We start from the raw sequence: 17534 nt of genomic DNA, 5'->3' as shown, positions 1-17534 counted from the left end.
TGCCATCAAGGTTATAGTACAATATGATAAGCAATAGTAGAAATACATACAGGGGGCCAAAGTGGCACAAAGTGTGGGATGGGATATCAGGAAATGCTTTCCAAAATAAGAGACTCAAGCTGGGTTTAGAAGGATGAATAAGAATTAGCAAAGCTGTGAAGGGGACGAAGAGTATTCTGGACAATAAACATATATGAAGGCAGAGAGGGTGAAACATATAAATATTCTGAAACACATTTTGGGTTCCCTTTCTCTTTGAATCAGTTCATTACTACTGACTGTTTGAGTCAGGCAGGTCCCGGTGGACCTCCTGGAGTGGAGGCTGAACTGTGGCAAACTCAGGCCTTGGCAGATGTGTGGATGTGCACTTGTAGTGGCTGTGGAACCTCGAGCTGAGAACAGGAGGCTCCTTTGGAGCATGAGCCTCCCACAGGGCGCTCTTGGGATGCCTGTCCTGGAATTACCCAGGGCAGTAACAAAGCTTTCTTTTCTTCTTTAAACCAAGCCAGCAGGATGGGATGTCTGCTAGCCTTTGTGTTTGGAGCCAACCAACAAATATACAGTGGCCAGCACAATGGCATTGTTGGGCTTCATTGAAAACTAGGTCGGGGCCCAGGCCCTCCTCTGCAGAGGGCCCATCCAGAGAAGAGGTTTGACAAGCCACTGATTTGGCTATTTGGCATTGATGTTGATTTCTGATGGGCTTCTGACTTACTTTTGGTATATAAGATTGTAGGATCTCTTCCCGTTGTTTCTCTCAACACATCTATTTGGAATCTCTGAGTTGCCTTTGACTCTTTTTCCTCAGTTCTCATATCTACCATTCAGTTGCTAAATCCTTTAGATTCTACCTCTGCTTATTCTAACTCTAGCCCACTTTTTCATGCCTATGACAGCATTCTAAGTCAGGCGTTTGGTCGTCTCTCATCTGAACTGATGCAGGACCCTTCAAACCTCCCTCTAGCTCCTCCTCTGTCCTGCTACCACCAATAGCTTTCTGAAATGTAGTTTGGGTCATGTATTAGTTTCCTAGGGCTGCCGTAACAAAGCACCACAATGTGAGTGGCTTATAAAGACAGAAATTTATTCCCTCATAGTTCTGAAAGCTAGAAGTCTGAAATCTAAGTGTTGTCAGGGTCTTGCTTTCTCTGAAGGCTCTAGGGGAAGATCCTGCCTTGCTTCTTCCTAGTTTCTCTTGGTGTTCCTTGGCTTACAGATGCATCACTCAAATCTTTGCCTCCATCGATACATGACATTCTCCTTATATGTTTGTATCTCCTCTCCTCTTTTTGTTAAGATATTGGATTAAGGATCCACCTTACTCCAATAGGACCTCATCTTACTTGATTACATCTGCAAAGGCCTTATCTTCAAATAAGGTCACATTCACAGGTACCAGGGGTTAGGAATTGAGCCCATCTTTTTGGGAGACATAGTTCAACGCACAATAGATTATATTATATCTTTACCTATAAACCTTTAGTGGTCCCCATGATCTGCTAAATTAGCTATAGATGTTTCATCTTGGTGTTCCAGAACTTCTACACTAACAATAAATATAATAATAATAGCAATAATAACAACTAACATATTGAGAACTTCCTTTGACATTGTTCTAAGCATTTTACACATCAGTTCATTAAATCTTCATAATTCTATGGATTAGGTTCTATTATTATTCCCATTTTATAGATGAATGTTAAAGAGTAACCAACCCAGGGTCACACAACTAGCCAGAGGTGAGATTCAATCCTAGGCAGTCTAACTCTGCAGTATGTGGGTTTCACCACTATAATGTACTGCCCAGCTTTACTTTTTAGCTTTATCCCTTCTCCCCTACTTATACTTTACGCAGGGAAAGAAAAACAAAAAGGAATTACTACTAATCTCTGCACTTTATCTTTGTGTTCCTTTTGCATAGACTGTCTTTTTTACTCCCAACCCTACATATGGGCTTCCAGGAAACAGAACTGAATCCTCAGTGGGTGATTAGCCAGGCCTATGTGGGGGAAGGTATTCCAGGTAAAGGGACCAGCAATGTGCACAAACGTGCAAGTAAGCAGGGGTCAGACTCTTATAAGCAGGAGTGAAAGACTTTGTATGCCATGCTAAGGATTGTGGATTTTATCCTAAGAGTAATGGGGCATCAGTGAATAATTTTAACAAGGGAGTGGCTTCAGGTTGGCATTTTAGAAGGTTAATCTTGGCTGTATTAAGGAAAATGGATTGGAATTGAGAGTTAAGTCTGTTCAAGATGTAAGAAGGGGAAAAGAAGACTAATTAGAAAGCTAATGGCGTAACCAAGGGGAGGGATGATGATGATTAGATATTGATAGTGGGGAGAATGAGTTGTGTACTGTGAGCTAAGCACTGTGCTAGACATACTTTGTATACCGTATCTCTTTTAATTATTCCCTGCCTTTGATTAAATACCAAATCATATTGGTTCTACCTCTGAGATGTCTCCAGATATTAACCTCCTTTCCATTCTTGCTGCCATTGTCTTTCTCAGGCATTTGTTACTTCTCACCTGGATGATTCCAGAAGCCTTCTAACTGTTCTCCCAGCCTCAATTCTTTTTTTTTTTTTTTTTTTTTTTGTGGTACGCGGGCCACTCACTGTTGTGGCCTCTCCCATTGTGGAGCACAGGCTCCGGACGCGCAGGCTCAGCGGCCATGGCTCACGGGCCCAGCCGCTCCACGGCACGCGGGATCCTCCCAGACCGGGGCACGAACCCGCGTCCCCTGCATTGGCAGGCAGACTCCCAACCACTGAGCCACCAGGGAAGCCCCCCAGCCTCAATTCTTGACCTTTCCATACAGTTTTTACATTACTGTTAGAAAATTTCTGTGAAGCATGTCTCATCATTATCCTGTATGAAAAAAAATTGTTAGTTGATTATATGTCATCTCTACTAGACTGTGAACTCGACTAGACTAGACTGTGAACTAAGGGCAGAGACTGGCCCCACTTAGTTTTATGTTTTTACGTAGTAGGTTTTCAGTGTTTGTGTAGGTGGATGGATAGAGAGATGAATGGGTCTACCTCAGGACAACTGTGCTAATTAAGTGGCAGCAAATGATCTCTGTTAGTTGGATGGCAGCACATTTATCTGCCTTGGGTAAGTGCCTTAGCTCTAGGCTATTTGGGTAGATTCTTCAAAAAGGTATAATAATTCTTATAGTTGATGTTTTCTTCAGAACCTCTCTGAATATGTCTTTGAACCACTGTTCATAGATGTTTGTTTGATTACAGATATCAGTACATTGATAATTCAAAGTTAAAAAAAAAAAAGTAACCGTTTGCCTTGTTCTTCTGACTGGTAATGATTGGGTGAGGTTATGATCAGAATCAGCAAGAATTGAGAACAGGACCCCTGGGTGTAGTGAATGTTACTTCAGGGAGAGGTAAGTATTGCCTAGTCCTGCTCCAGAATATTCTTTGTATGGGCATGTTTATGTGTCTGTCTGTGTCTGAGTGGTACCATCAGAGCCTATAGGGTGTATGTGGGAAGAACCATACTCTCAGCCTAGACAACTCTTAACTATCTTTTTAGGATCCAACCCAGGTGTTACTTTTTCTCTGAAACTTTCTAAACTCCTCAGTATCTACTTTCATACCCAAGTATTTACCTCTGCTAAAGGGTTATTAGTATTATTTACTTACCTATGTGTCTTTCATTGAACTTCTTTAAGGTGTAAACAGTGTTTACATACCTACATTTACTATGTGGATGGGACTCTTCCAATCACTGGGAGATATAATGTTGATGTAAATGGGCAGGTTCTTACTCTCATATGGGGGTGACAGGAATGGGAGGAGCGCTCAATAAATCTTTGTAGAAATAACCTGAATTGATATTCCTTTTTTTTTTTTGGCCACACCGTGAGGCTTGCGGGATCTTAGTTCCCTGGAGACCAGGGATTGAACCTGGGCCCATGGCAATGAAAGTGCCCCTGGACAGCAAGGGAATTCCCTGAATTGATATTCCTGAGTGGAGAATTAAGTGTCCACTTACCCATCCCTTTGATGATTTTCTAGGGTGTTGGCATATGATTTCTTACATACATAGTAATATTGTTTAGTCACCAAACACACATTTGTTTACTGAGTGCCTTCTAAGAAAAGAATGAGTCATTAATGAAATCAAATATCAAACACAAATGAAATGGCAGAAACTCTAACATTTTATTAGACCATGAAGAGGAGAGGTTTTGGTGTAGGTAAAGTTGGGGAACAGTCACTTAGAGGTATTGAAGTACCTTTAACACATTTGATTGGCTGATATTATAGTTTTCTGAACTTGAAAGTTTAAAAGAACAACAATAAAAATTGTAAAATCTTCTCTCTCTAGTAGGTATTTAAATGTGTTGCCAGTGCCTTAGGTTGTTTTGTAGAGCTCCCAAGGGAGTGGTCTGGAAGAAAATGAAAGCAAAGCAGCTGTTATCCCCAACCCGGAAAGCTGAATGTGCTGGAACAGTTGTTCTTGCCTCTGCTTCCCACAGAGGGATTTGTTCAGAGAACACAGCAGCTGAGTCTGCACAGGGAGTTGCTTATAGGGAAGTGGACGTTCCCACTAATGGGCACACAGTGTAGCAACTTAGAAATCTTCCTTCTTGGCAGATCTCAAACTTCCTTTCCTCATACATGCAAAGGTCTTGAGACATTGAGAAGTTGTGGTTTCTGAGGGCCCAGAGGCTTATCAGCTCCACCAAAGTATTCACCGAAGGCAGGCAAGAGAAGTGGGTTGTAACAATAAATTCCATTTGGTTTCCCTCTCTGGATCTGGTTTGTGCTTTATCCATCTTACCAGGAAAAGTCAGAGCCTACTAGCCAGTGTGGTTCCTCACCTTGTCTCACCTCTCTCCTCTGCTCTCCACCCTGTGGCTTGGTCTGTGGATTTCTCAGGCTTTCAGAGACATGACTGGACAGTAATAAACATGTGTTTCTCTGAACCAGAATCAAGAGTCCTGGCTTAGCCTGGCCCACAGAGAATGCACATACAGTCTTTTCACCAGTCTTTTCTGCCTGGCCCTCAGTAGGAAGCCTGAGTGGCTCCCAAAGTCAGGCCTTCCATGTCACACCGTCACCATGCCAAAGAAGTGAACCACCACTTCTTCATATCTTTTTCACTCTCAGAGCTAAAGAAATTTGTCTGCATGTTTAGCTGTCAGCTTCATTGCCCCCATATAGCTTGGAATTTGCAAGTTCAGTTTCTTTTTAGCAAATGAGCACCTCAGACGTAAACTGTGAACAGATTCAACTAGAGTGAATAGACGAGGGCACTATGCTAATGCTGTCGTTATGCCTCGTTTTGAGATTTCCAAAGCTAGATTATCAAGCAAGATGAAGCAGATCAACAGGTTTCCCTTTTGAGAAGTTTGGCATATTTTTAGCCATTCTCTCTGCCTTGCCAAACCTGATCCACTTCATCCAAGGATCTGAAGTGCTGCATCGTGCTGCCCCCAACTGGTTCTTTTTGGTGCTTATGTTACCACATCAGAAAATCTCATTATATGGAACTTACATTTTTTTCTTAGCACTTTCATGTATTTGTATTCGATTCTTATAATAACATTGTGAGTTATATGGATCATGGATTATCATACCTACTTTTTGTGTGGGAAAACTGAAGGGTAGCCTTATTAGTTGATTTGTCCAAAGTAAAATGGCGGTTGAGGCAGACTTGGACTAAAATTCAGATTTAAAAATGTGTGTGTGTGTGTGTACATATATATATATGTATATGTGTGTATATATATATATATATATATATATTTGGTTACAGTGGGTCTTAGTTGTGGCAGGTGGGCTCCTTAGTTGTGGCTCCAGGGCTCCTCAGTTGTGGCTCGCAGGCTCCTTAGTTGCAGCATGTGGGCTCCTTAGTTGTGGCTCCAGGGCTACTTAGTTGCAGCTCACAGGCTCCTTAGCTGTGGCATGCAAACTCTTAGTTGCAGCAGGCACGTGGGATCTAGTTCCTTGACCAGGGATAGAACCCGGGCCCCCTGCATTGGGAGCGTGGAGTCTTAACCACTGCGCCATCTGGGAAGTCCCTAAAATTCAGATTTCTTGCCTTCTCTCCCATTAGGTTCCCTAGTCTCTTGTAAATTCAATATCATCCCCACTCCAAAAAGGTATTAAGAGCTTAATATTAGGCTTAGAGGAATTTTCCCCTTTTTCTCCCTTGGAAAGAGGAGGGAGATAATACATCATGTAAGGTTTGAATAAATTCATGAATTTAATTGGCAAAAAATTTTGAGCTCCTGTTCTGCATGAGGCTCTCTGTACCCAGACACCATGGCTCTCCAATGTAATGTAGGGGTAGAGCATGAACTCTGGAGCCAGACTGCCTGAGTTTGGACCCTGGCTCTGCTGCTTAATAATTGGGTAACCTTGAGCAAGCTGCTTAACCTCTAAATGCCTTTTGTAAAATGAGAATAATAGTACACTTACCTTAGGGTTATATGAAGATTAAATGATGTAATTAATGGAAAGTTCTCAGAGTAGTGCCTGGCACAAAGCAAGTACCAAGTAAATAAATATTAGCTGCAGCTGCTGCTGCTATTTTTGTTATTATTATTTATTATCTCTGTATAAATAGGCTTATTTGCTCTTTAAAAAAGGGCAAAGCAGCTCTTCATGGGTATGTAGGAATGACGAACAGCCAAATTTCTCGAAAGAGTACATCTTCATGTCATTTCCCCTTAGCCTTATCTCCTACTCACTCCTCAGTTCACTTTGATCTTACTCTGGTCTTAACCACTTTACTGTAACTGCTCTGGCCATGGTTGCCAGTGACTTCTCAGTTGCAAATTCAGTAGACACTTTTCAGGCTCATCTTACTTGATCTATAGCATTTGATACTATTGGTCATTTCCTCTTTGGAATGTTTTCCTCCTTTGGCTTCTGTGGTGACATTCTTGCTTTCTTCTTCTTCCTCTGCCTGCTCCTTTAAATGCTAGTTGCTTGGGATTCTGGTAATTTCCCACCTTACATGTTAACCCCTGGGCAGTTCCATACATTCCTTAGCCTCAGTGACTACTTCAGCTCAATGTCATTGCCTCCTAAATGTTCGTCTCTAGCCCAGACTTTGCTCCTAAACTTCAAACTGACTCTGTATAGGACATCTCCGCGTGCCCTTAAACCCAACATGTCCTACTTGAACTCACTATCTTTTAACATTGCCTCTTCTAAAAACCTGCTCCTCTCCCTGTATTCTGGATATTTAATAATGGCACCCAGGGACCAGTAGCCTGTGATCAACCTAGGAGCTTTTCATTGCCCTTATCCCCCCATCCAGCATTCATCAAGTTTTTTTTGACTTTGCCATCTAAATCTTGAATCTTGCTCTATTCCAGTGCCTCCACTATTGCCTTAACTCAGGCATTCTTCTTTCACCAGGATTATCGCAATAACCTCCTAACCTATTTTTCCTTCTCCGTATTCTCCACTCTAATCCATCTATCATACCATTGCTAAAATAATCTTTTCTTTAAAAAACAAATATGAACATGTTACTCTTTTACTTAAAAGGCTTCTTTTGTTCCTTATAGACAGGATAAAGTCCATGTACCTTAGCAAAGCATATCAGCCTCACCTGCCTCTCCTCTCATGCACTCTGGCCATACTGAGTAAATTAGTTTCCTGAGTACACCATGCTCTTCACCTATAAATTTACATATGCGGCTCCCTCTGTGTGGACTTTCTTTCCTGCTCCCCCAAGTCATCCTTTGGACTCCTTTATTTCCTTTGTGCAGCTTTCTCCGACATGCCTAGACTGAGTTAGTAACTTTATCCTCTGTGCTGCACAGTGCTGTCCTACCTGTACAAAGCCATCTTTTAGCATTTACTACATTATATTGTTTGTCTATATCCCTTAATAGATTGTGATCTTCTCAAAGGAAGGTGCAGCACCTACCACAGTGCCTGGATGCAGAATAAGCCCTCAGTAACTTCAAAAAAAAAAAATACAGTCTCTATCTTCTAGGTGTCTACTCTCTAGTGGTTTCACCACCACCCTAAGCATTCCTGACAAATGGTAGCTGGATTTTCCTTCTGTTTTGCAGTATATCAACTCTGGAAACCTGGAACAGTTGCTAGACAGTAACCTGCATTTGCCCTGGACTGTGAGGGTGAAACTGGCTTATGACATAGCAGTGGGCCTCAGCTACCTTCACTTCAAAGGCATTTTCCATCGGGACCTCACATCTAAGGTATGAAGGCTTTACATGCATTACTCTTTGAGACACTGGCTTCCATTACCAAGAAAACTGTGTTAAGAAACCAGTCATTAATGTGCTTGAGAATGATGGAGATCTCTTATAAATTCAACATTCAATCATAGAGGATACAGCTTATTACTATGTACAGCTAGTCCTTAGAAAGCCAATCTCGGCTCACAGTGGGCACCTTTCATTGCTGAGTCTGGCAGCACGTACATCTTGAGAACCTTCACTCTTGGCTTCAGGTCCTGAATGTGTGTTGCAGGAGTAGATGGCATGAGGACACTTAAGAGGTTCTTGCCCTATAGGAGTGACAGCAGTCAAGGCAGTGTGGGAGCCTGTCTCTTAGTGTGCTCTCCCATGGCCTCCAGCAGGAGTTCTGTGATTTTTAGTCACTTGAGTGTAGGTTTTGAAAGCCATAATGTACTGACCCATTTTCTTTCTGTGTGATTGAGTTTCTGCCATCCTGCCAGTTCCTCTTTGGCGTCAGCTGGTCTCTGTAGTATTCTCTTGCTGTCCAAATTGCTGTGTGACCAGGTTAGAAAAGAGTTGCTTTTAGAGGAAGTTGGCCATACTACAAGGCAGACACCTCAGGGCCAAGTAGCACAGGACATCACGTGACAAGGCTTATATAAATAGTACTGTTTGATCATTGATATGGGAACTATAAATCATCTAGTATAACTTCTGTCCAAGAGCTGATTTAAAGTCTTCTAGGGAGGTATTATAGAAGTTTTGTACCTGTCCAAGAATAGCTCTTATTTCATTCTGCACCCTCAGCACATACATATGCACACACACGCACGTGCATACACATACTCCTACAGCTCTTCTGTCATGGATAAGGGATATGGGAGCCTGTTATAAAAAAAAATTTGCAAAGGGAACAAAAGCAGGCTGTGCTCTCAGAGCCAATAAGGCCTAGAGCAGTGAGTCCCTGGCTACCTCACATTAGAATGGTTCTGGTGTTCCAAACAGCAGTACTGTCCCCGAGGGACCCTGGCCATTGGTTTGTGAGTACTACACAGAAAATAGCTTTGGGGAGGTGCTTGTAGGGCCCCTAGGTGTGGCAGGGCCATTTGTAGTCAGCTGCACTGTTACTAAAGGAGCAATAAGAGTGGCAGGTGGAATCTGGTGACCAGCTGAGACCTAGTTGTGAGCAGTCCTTTATCTTCATTGGTATAAGCAAGGACTAGACAGTTGGACAGCTGGGACCTGGAAGGTGGTATCATTTCCTTTCATCAGACTTTTCTCCTTCCTTTGAACGTTTTAGAAACTCAAAACTTAGAAAACTGCACTTGTTCCAGGCAAATGGGTGGGGTTGTATCAACTTAGATACTGCCTTAAGTTGGTAGTATACTATCACCTTAAACATGCAACTAAAACCAAATTGCTGGGGCTTCCCTGGTGGTGCAGTGGTTAAGAATCCGCCTGCCAAGGCAGGGGACACAGGTTCGAGCCCTGGTCCGGAAAGATCCCACATGCCACAGAGCAACTAAGCCCGTGAGCCACAACTACTGAGCCCTGTGCCACAGCTGCTGAAGCCTGCATGCCTAGAGCCCATGCTCTGCAACAAGAGAATCCACCACAGTGTGAAGCCCACGCACCGCAACGAAGAGTAGCCCCAGCTCACTGCAGCTAGAGAAAGCCTGCATGCAGCAACGAAGACCCAACGCAGCCAAAAATAAATAAATAAATAAAAATAAAAAAAAAAATCAAATTGTTGCTTCCTACTCAGAGAGCATCATTTCTTCTAAGGTGGAGGGAGGTCATGACAAGTTATCTGTTAGTCACACAGATATTTCCTGTACACCTACATGAGTGTCTCCGGTGCCTGGTACCATGAATGAAGGGATATTTGAAAAAGATAATTTCTGACCAGAGGTAGTCTTGTTGGGAAATAACTGAAAAATAGTTCATAGCATTTTATAATTGAGTGTTTAGCTATAGACTGTAGGTTTTCAGTCAAAAGAAAGATCACTAGGCTAGGGTAGCTAGGCTTTCTGGAGGAAAGTCCTCCACTACCAATGAGTTCCTAAGAACTCATCATATTCTCTTCAGTGCCCCCAAAACACTTTGTCCCATTGTGCTAGTGTCCAAGTGTGATTCTGTCTGGGATTGTCATAGAGTATGTATTGTAAAAATGACTAACCTTTTTGGAACTATAGGGTAAGACCACTATCCTTTGGTTTTCCTAATAGGGAGTGGGTATTCCCATGTCAGTTGGCTTGAGATGAGAAACTAGGAATTTAGGAGAAAGAACTCCCTGGGCTGTACTTTCTTGGGTCTGAACTTTAGGGGGTGGTGAGAACAAATGACTGCAACCTGGGGATAGGCTGGGAAGTACACTCTAGGGAATCTCAAGTTGAAGAAAAACTTCATTGCCCTTTTTATCATCTCTGAGCTTTTGGTAAAGTTTTGTCCAAATGTTTTATCTTCATAGTGTTGCAGAGATTAAGGAGAAGGTTGTGTGTCCCCACCTAGACCAGAGCAGCCCCACCCAGGAGACCTGTGTGATGGTGACAGTGACCATAAGAATGAGAAGCCCAAGGGAGAAGTCTAAAGGGACAGAGTAGGGCTTTGAAATTTCCAAATTATCTCCTTATTGTCAACCTTGGGTCTGAGTTTGATTTCTTTAAGGACAATAAAAGGTTTACTTATATTTTAGCGTGTACACTTCCTATTATTATTATTATTATTATTATTTTTTTTTTTTTTTTTTTTTTTTTTTGCGGTATGTTGGCCTCTCACTGTTGTGGCCTCTCCTGTTGCGGAGCACAGGCTCCGGATGCGCAGGCTCAGCAGCCATGGTTCACGGGCCCAGCCGCTCCGCAGCATGTGGGATCTTCCCGGACTGGGGCACGAACCCACGTCCCCTACATCGGCAGGTGGACTCTCAACCACTGCGCCACCAGGGAAGCCCCCTTCCTATTATTTGATGGTTCTATTGTGTCCGTGTCTCCCACCAACACATGAGTTTCTCAAGTGCTGCTCATATTCACCTTTTTATTCCTAGCACCTAACATATAGAGCCTGTCAGAGTAGGGGCTTCCTGGCCCTCTTTTAGAAAATGTGCTTGATGGCACAGAGGCCAAAACATCTGCTTGGGAACTGAGACTTTGAGTCCCACACCCAGTTTTTTCCCACCTCCTTAAATGACCTCAGTGCTCTTGGGTCCTTAGTGTCCCCAGTCTATTGACCTCATAGGAGTGATCAGTCCGGACTTTTCAGGCCAGAGCTAACAGGAAGGATTTAAAGTAGTAGGAGCGTGTTTCAGGTAGGTAAACCGGGATAGAGAGAAGCACATGCCTTTTTCCAAATGATCCTGAGCCTATGGTAGCGGCAAGGAGGATCACTGGTTTCCAATCAGAGTGCCTATTGAAAGCAGTATTGCCTTTGTAGGATTCACACATCAGTAGTTACTGCAATACTGTTTTCAAGAGTGAAGAGTCTGTCAGATATAGCTGTTCTGTCTAATTTTGTAATTATTGCGATGCTGATGATTTACTTAGAAGCAAGTGGGATGCAGTGTGGCTTTAAAAACATTCCGTTCTTGAGCTCCATCAAGAAGTGGCAACAGCCACACACAGGCTAGGAGTGGCTGGTACAACTGTACGTGAGCCTTGACTCTTAGGGGCAGCTGGGAGAGCAGTTTCTTTCTGCTTAATACTGTTACTGCCCAGGATCAGGCAAGCACCACTAGTCCTTTTGGATTTCCCCTAGGAGTGTGAATTATACCTCTCTTCTTGGTTGCTGGATTTTTGTTAGTTCGTTCGTTTGTTTGTTTTGGGTTTTTTGGGGGGTGGGAATGGTTTGGTTTTTTTGGGGTTTTTTTAACTCCAGAGAATCCACTCTGGCCATTCCACTAGAGTGAAAAGCCTATCTAGCTGTGGTCTTAGGCTATACCCCACAACTAGGAACAGAAAATGCCAATTTTCAGAGACTGAAGAGAGCATGAATTAGAAACAAAGTTGAATGCTGGGGGGAGGTAGAGAGTGTTTATTAGGGAACCCTGTAGTCATTTTTTTTAAATTAATTAATTAATTAATTAATTAATTTTTGGCTGTGTTGGGTCTTCATTTCTGTGCGAAGGCTTTCTCTAGTTGTGGCAAGTGGGGGCCACTCTTCATCGCGGTGCGCGGGCCTCTCACTATCGCGGTCTCTCTTGTTGCGGAGCACAGGCTCCAGACGCGCAGGCTCAGTAGTTGTGGCTCACGGGCCTAGTTGCTCCGCGGCATGTGGGATCTTCCCAGACCAGGGCTCGAACCCATGTCCCCTGCATTAGCAGGCAGATTCTCAACCACTACGCCACCAGGGAAGCCCAAGTAGTCATTATTTTATGAAGAAAACCATCAACAGCCTTTGGGAACCCTTTATACTATGCTACTAGAGGACATAGAAATTACTAGAATGCAATCTGTACCATCCATGGGCTCTTAGTCAAGTTGGAGAGACAGATATGTGAGTAGATTATTTCCCAAGAATTACAGAAAAGAGAGGGGATCACATGGTGGGATGGAGGGGAAGGGAAGGGATGGGACACATTACAGCAAACCAGATAATCTTTTGAGACTTGGACTGCCGCCATCTCTGGGACATTTAGGAGGGCAATTCAGTCTCTGATCTCCCTGTGGTATGAAAAGAAACTTTTAACCCTTCTTGAGATGTAGAATCAGTACTTTCTTTCTAAGGGGGTTTATGGAGTGAATTTGTTGGGGGTAAGTGGAGAGAGTTGTTGGCACATGGAAAGCCTTTTTTTTGTTGTTGTTATAGAAATAGCTTTAGCTTAGAGCTAACACTCACAAATGGACTAGGCATTTCTCTGCTCAGGTGGTTTTATTCAGTGCCAATACTGACTGTGCAGCTGTTCTAGGAGACCTCAGGATCTGCTCTTAGGTGTCTACTCTGGCCCAGTTCTGAAGGATTTGTGTTGGCTTCCAGAAATGCATTCATGGACACCTTTTGAGTCTCTTGTCAGCTCAGCCCCCATTATGGAGAGTTGAATGTATGATTAGTGTATGCCTTTTAACCTACTTTTTTTTTTTTTGAGATACGCGGGCCTCTCACTGTTGTGGCCTCTCCCATTGTGGAGCACAGGCTCCGGACGCGCAGGCCCAGCGGCCATGGCTCACGGGCCCAGCCACTCCGCGGCACGTGGGATCTTCCCGGACCAGGGCACGAACCCGTGTCCCCTGCATCGGCAGGCGGACTCCCAACCACTGCGCCACCAGGGAAGCCCTTTTTCACCTGCTTTTGAGAGAAGCTTCAGTCATCTATCCAGGCTTTCATATAACAAACTTTTGCTAAGTTCTTTTTGTGTGTCTGTGCTAGGTTAGAGATACAGAGATGAATGGGATTATTCCCTGCCCTTGACGAGGCAAACATGTAAGTCTCTCTGCTACAGTGTGATGTATTATAATAGGAGTAGGACAAAGAAGAACGGGAGCCAGGCAGCAGCAGTGCCTGGGCTCCTCTTTGAACCTGAAAAGGTCACCTGTCACCTCAGGGAAGTCTGAATGGGCCTTTCTTATGTCTGCTGCTTATTCCAGGCATACTTTTGAATAAAGCATTCTTCATCCTCTATTTAGTGGACTTTGTATCCCACACAGCCTGAAAATTCGTCTGGCTTCTTCAGAACCCCACAGTGGTCTGAGCTTCATATTTTGTACTCTGTAGTCAAATAGTCTGTACTGGGGCCATGTCCAAGTTGGGTGAGAAATGCAAGCATTACACTAGGTGCCCTTGGATTAACCAACGTTGGAGGTAGGGGCTAGCATCCCAGATGAAGGGGTCTTATTGTATTGCCTGCACAAACAGTGCTGCCTTCTCCATGGGCCCTGGCCCCTTTTGCTATCTTTTTTTTTTTTTTTTTTTGCGGTACGCGGGCCTCTCACTGTTGCGGCCTCTCCCACTGCGGAGCACAGGCTCTGGATGCGAAGGCTCAGCAGCCGTGGCTCACGGGCCCAGCCGCTCCACGGCATGTGGGATCTTCCCGGACCAGGGCACGAACCCGTGTCCCCTGCATCGGCAGGCGGACTCTCAACCACTGCGCCACCAGGGAAGCCCCCCCTTTTGCTATCTTAAGACTACATTGTTCCTGCCATGGCCTTGCTGTCTCTAGTGGAAAGCTTTTTAGGCAGTTCCTCTGGAGAGGCCGAAATCATTAGGAGGGATCCCTTTAGAGTCAGGAGACCTGCGTCTTTACCACTTAGAGTTGTAAGCTACACTTTTCTCATCTTAAATGTAAAAATCTCAGACCTGCCCACCTGACAATGTTGTTTGAATCACTTGGATTATGTTTATGAAAAATGTTTTATAATTCGTAAGGTACCACACAGACAGAAGTAGACAATCTTTCCCTTGCCCAAGGGGCTAGGAAGTATTCTCTAGGCCACTTCCTCTAGGCCACTTCCCTCTTAAGACATCCCTGCTTTGCTAAAGCTTACAGTCTATAGCTATAGGAAGGGACTATAGAAACAGATACTTTCATTATAATATCTCAAATGCTAAGGTTAGAGAGAGGAGAAGCATAGGGTGCTTTGAAAAAGGATATTTAACCCAAACTGAGGGTACAGAGAAGACTTCTTGGAGAAGGTGATACCTGAGCTGAATCTTGAAAATTGAATTCTGCTTAGTAAGTATTGTGTGTGTGGAGTGGGGTTATATTCCAGACCAGACCAGACTGCATAAACAAAGGCATAGAGGCATAAATGGTCTGATGTGCAGACTGTGAAGCTGAAGTGGTAGGGGTAAGAATTGAAAAGAGAGGAGTCTGATCATATACTATCTAATTGGATTTTATCTTCTAGATAGGAAATGAAGAACCATTGTGGCTTTTTTAAAGTAACAGCTTTTTTGAGATATTACTCACATAAAATAAAATTCACCCTTGCAAAGTATACATTTCAGTAGTTTTTAGTATATTCAGTAATCACCACTATCTAATTTCAAAACTTCTCATCACTCCAAAAGGAAAACCCCATGCCCTGTTCTCCTCTGCCTTCAGCATTTGGCAATCACTAATCTTTTATCAGTTTCTATGGATTTGCTTATTCTGGACATTTCATATAATGGAATCATACAACATGTCATTGCCAGCTTTTAAGTAGGGGAGTAACACAGATTTGCATTTTACAGAGATCATACTGGCAGAAATGAGGAAGGTGGATTATGGAGATCAAGCCTGGCCCAAGCCACAGAGACCAGTTGGAATATTGCAATATTCAGGGGAGGATGTGAACTAGGGTAATAGTAGTGGGGATGAAGAGGGAGGGACCAATTTGAAAAACATTTAGAAGCTAAAATTACTTGGAGTAAGAGTAAAAAGTCTAGGCTGAATCTCAAGTTTCTAGCTTAGCAAACTGGGTGGAAAATGGCAGTGCCAGCTGACATAAAAATATAGGTAGAGTTTTAGTTTTGGAGGAAAAAAGATGAGTTCAGGTTTGCATGTATGGAGTTCAGTGTGAATAATCCAGGAGGAGATGTCCAGAAATAGATGAGATGTGCAAAGTTGAAGCTTGAGGATAAAGGTCAGTGCTGAGGATATACATTTGGGAGTCATCAGCACAGAGGTGGTAATTAGAAAAGGAATGTGGAATAGCCTCCACAATAGAGCACAAGCTGTAGGCCCAAGATAGAACCCTGAGACCATCATCCTCGTGGGTTAGGGCCTGCATTGGAGTGTGTAAAGGTGGAGAAGGAAATCCATAGTGTCACAGAAGTCAGGAAAGAAGAATCAAAAGGAACAAGACTAGCCTGTAACTAGCCTCTAATAGCTAGTCTGTTAGCTCCAGGACCGCAACGGCTTAGTCTCTGCATGTCCAGTTCTAATATGATTCTTGAATCATATGTAAAAATGCTGAAGAAAATAATCAGCAATGTCAACAGCAGCAAGATCAAGTAATATAAGGACTGATTTTTTCTACTGAGCTTAATGCCACAGAACTCATGGGGATCCTCAGTGAGAACACTTCCAGCAGAAGCCAGTGAGGAAGGAATGGGAGATAAGGAACTAAAAACAGCAAGTGTTGCCAGCCAAACTTCACTAGCCTAGACCCCACTAAGGGCAGGCTCGGGAGTTTATTGAAAAACCCTATAGGAACTGATCCTGGTCAGAGTTGCTCTCCATTTTCCTTCTTGCCTCAGATACAGACTCCTAAAGTTTGCTCTTTTGGTTTTCAGTATCCCATCTCTGTCTTTGGCTCTAATGCCCAGCTGTTGGCTGTGGAGAAGCTTTAAGAGAGGCAGTGGTCACACTCCAGGCCAGAGGCAGACCGGGCTAGGCAGGCTTGCCCCATGTTGTAGGGCCCTGATCATCCCTGCCGTAGTCATTTCTTAGCTGCTCAGAGAAGCTACTATGAAGTCACTTCCTTCTGGATGGGTGGTTTACAATGAGTGAACAAGAGGTCTCCATGAATGTGAAGATGGGGCAGAAACTCAACAGCTTTGACAAGGGCAGTATACTGTGGTCCTGTTCTGTTCCTTACTTGCTGAATCTAAGCTGAATTTAACAAGGTTGTTTCTGAGGGCTATAAAGCAAATAGTAAATAGGACTTCAGACTGAGCCTTGGAGACAGGAACCTGAGTTGCTGGTGGAAGAGGAGGAGGAGGGAAAAAAACAAGTGACAGATCTGGGGTGCCACTGCCTCACAAGCCGGTGCCCGATAGCCTAGGCTTTGGCTGTCTAATAGACAAGCTGGCCTAGAGCCCGTCTTCTCACAGACAGTAAAGTCAGGGAGCTGGGGTAGGGGTGGCGGAGTGCTGAGCCAGTGGACTGATGGGAGGGCCAAAGCCAGGACAAGCACAAGGACGGTCCTGCTTAGAAGCCATAGACACTTATGTCTGCCAGGAATCAAGGGTAGGAGAGGATGTAATGAAATCACATTACATGAAATCACATTTCCCTTCCAACTCAGGGAAAGAGAGAGTAGTGTGATCACTTCAAAGCCAGAGTAAGGGACTAATTTGTACCTGATGTGGAGTAAGCAGGTGACTTGGCAATGCCTTGGCAACTGGACGCCAAGGCAAGGAAGAGGGAGGGCTGGTTTGGTGATACAGGGCCTTGCTGGCCCCAGAAATGTCCCTGGGAGCCAAGGATCCCTGCTCCCTGCTGCCTCTGGAGGAAGGTGGGCGGAGTGAGTTGCCTCCTGAGCCAGAGTGGTGTAGTGCCGTTTTGAACGCAGCTATTTGGGGAGAGTTTGTTGCTGCTTTGTGTTTATTTTCAAGTCACTTGGGTCATCCTTTCTCTGGAGACAGCATTTGTTCAATGAGCTTGTCCTGAGCCTCTCTCATGAATTGAATACTGTGAGGAAG

General features: G+C 43.8%; 1 protein-coding gene across 4 annotated transcripts in view; it reads left to right on the top strand.

The window, feature by feature from the left end:
- The window catches only part of TESK2 (testis associated actin remodelling kinase 2), a 134171-nt gene that overhangs the window by 111668 nt on the left and 4969 nt on the right, over positions 1 to 17534 (top strand). For 3 of the 4 annotated variants that reach the window (XM_060089713.1, XM_060089715.1, XM_060089716.1), the window contains one exon: positions 8067 to 8213. The exons of the other annotated variant lie outside the window; for it this stretch is intronic. In XM_060089713.1, coding sequence (XP_059945696.1) covers positions 8067 to 8213 — 147 coding nt within the window. The remainder of the gene's footprint in view (positions 1 to 8066; positions 8214 to 17534) is intronic. 4 annotated transcript variants of the gene reach the window in all.

The sequence above is a fragment of the Mesoplodon densirostris genome, chromosome 2 (genome assembly GCF_025265405.1).
Source record: "Mesoplodon densirostris isolate mMesDen1 chromosome 2, mMesDen1 primary haplotype, whole genome shotgun sequence".
Taxonomy (NCBI): Eukaryota; Metazoa; Chordata; class Mammalia; order Artiodactyla; family Ziphiidae; genus Mesoplodon; species Mesoplodon densirostris.
Note: the sequence above shows the minus strand (reverse complement) of the source record. Positions and strands in the feature narration are given on the sequence as shown.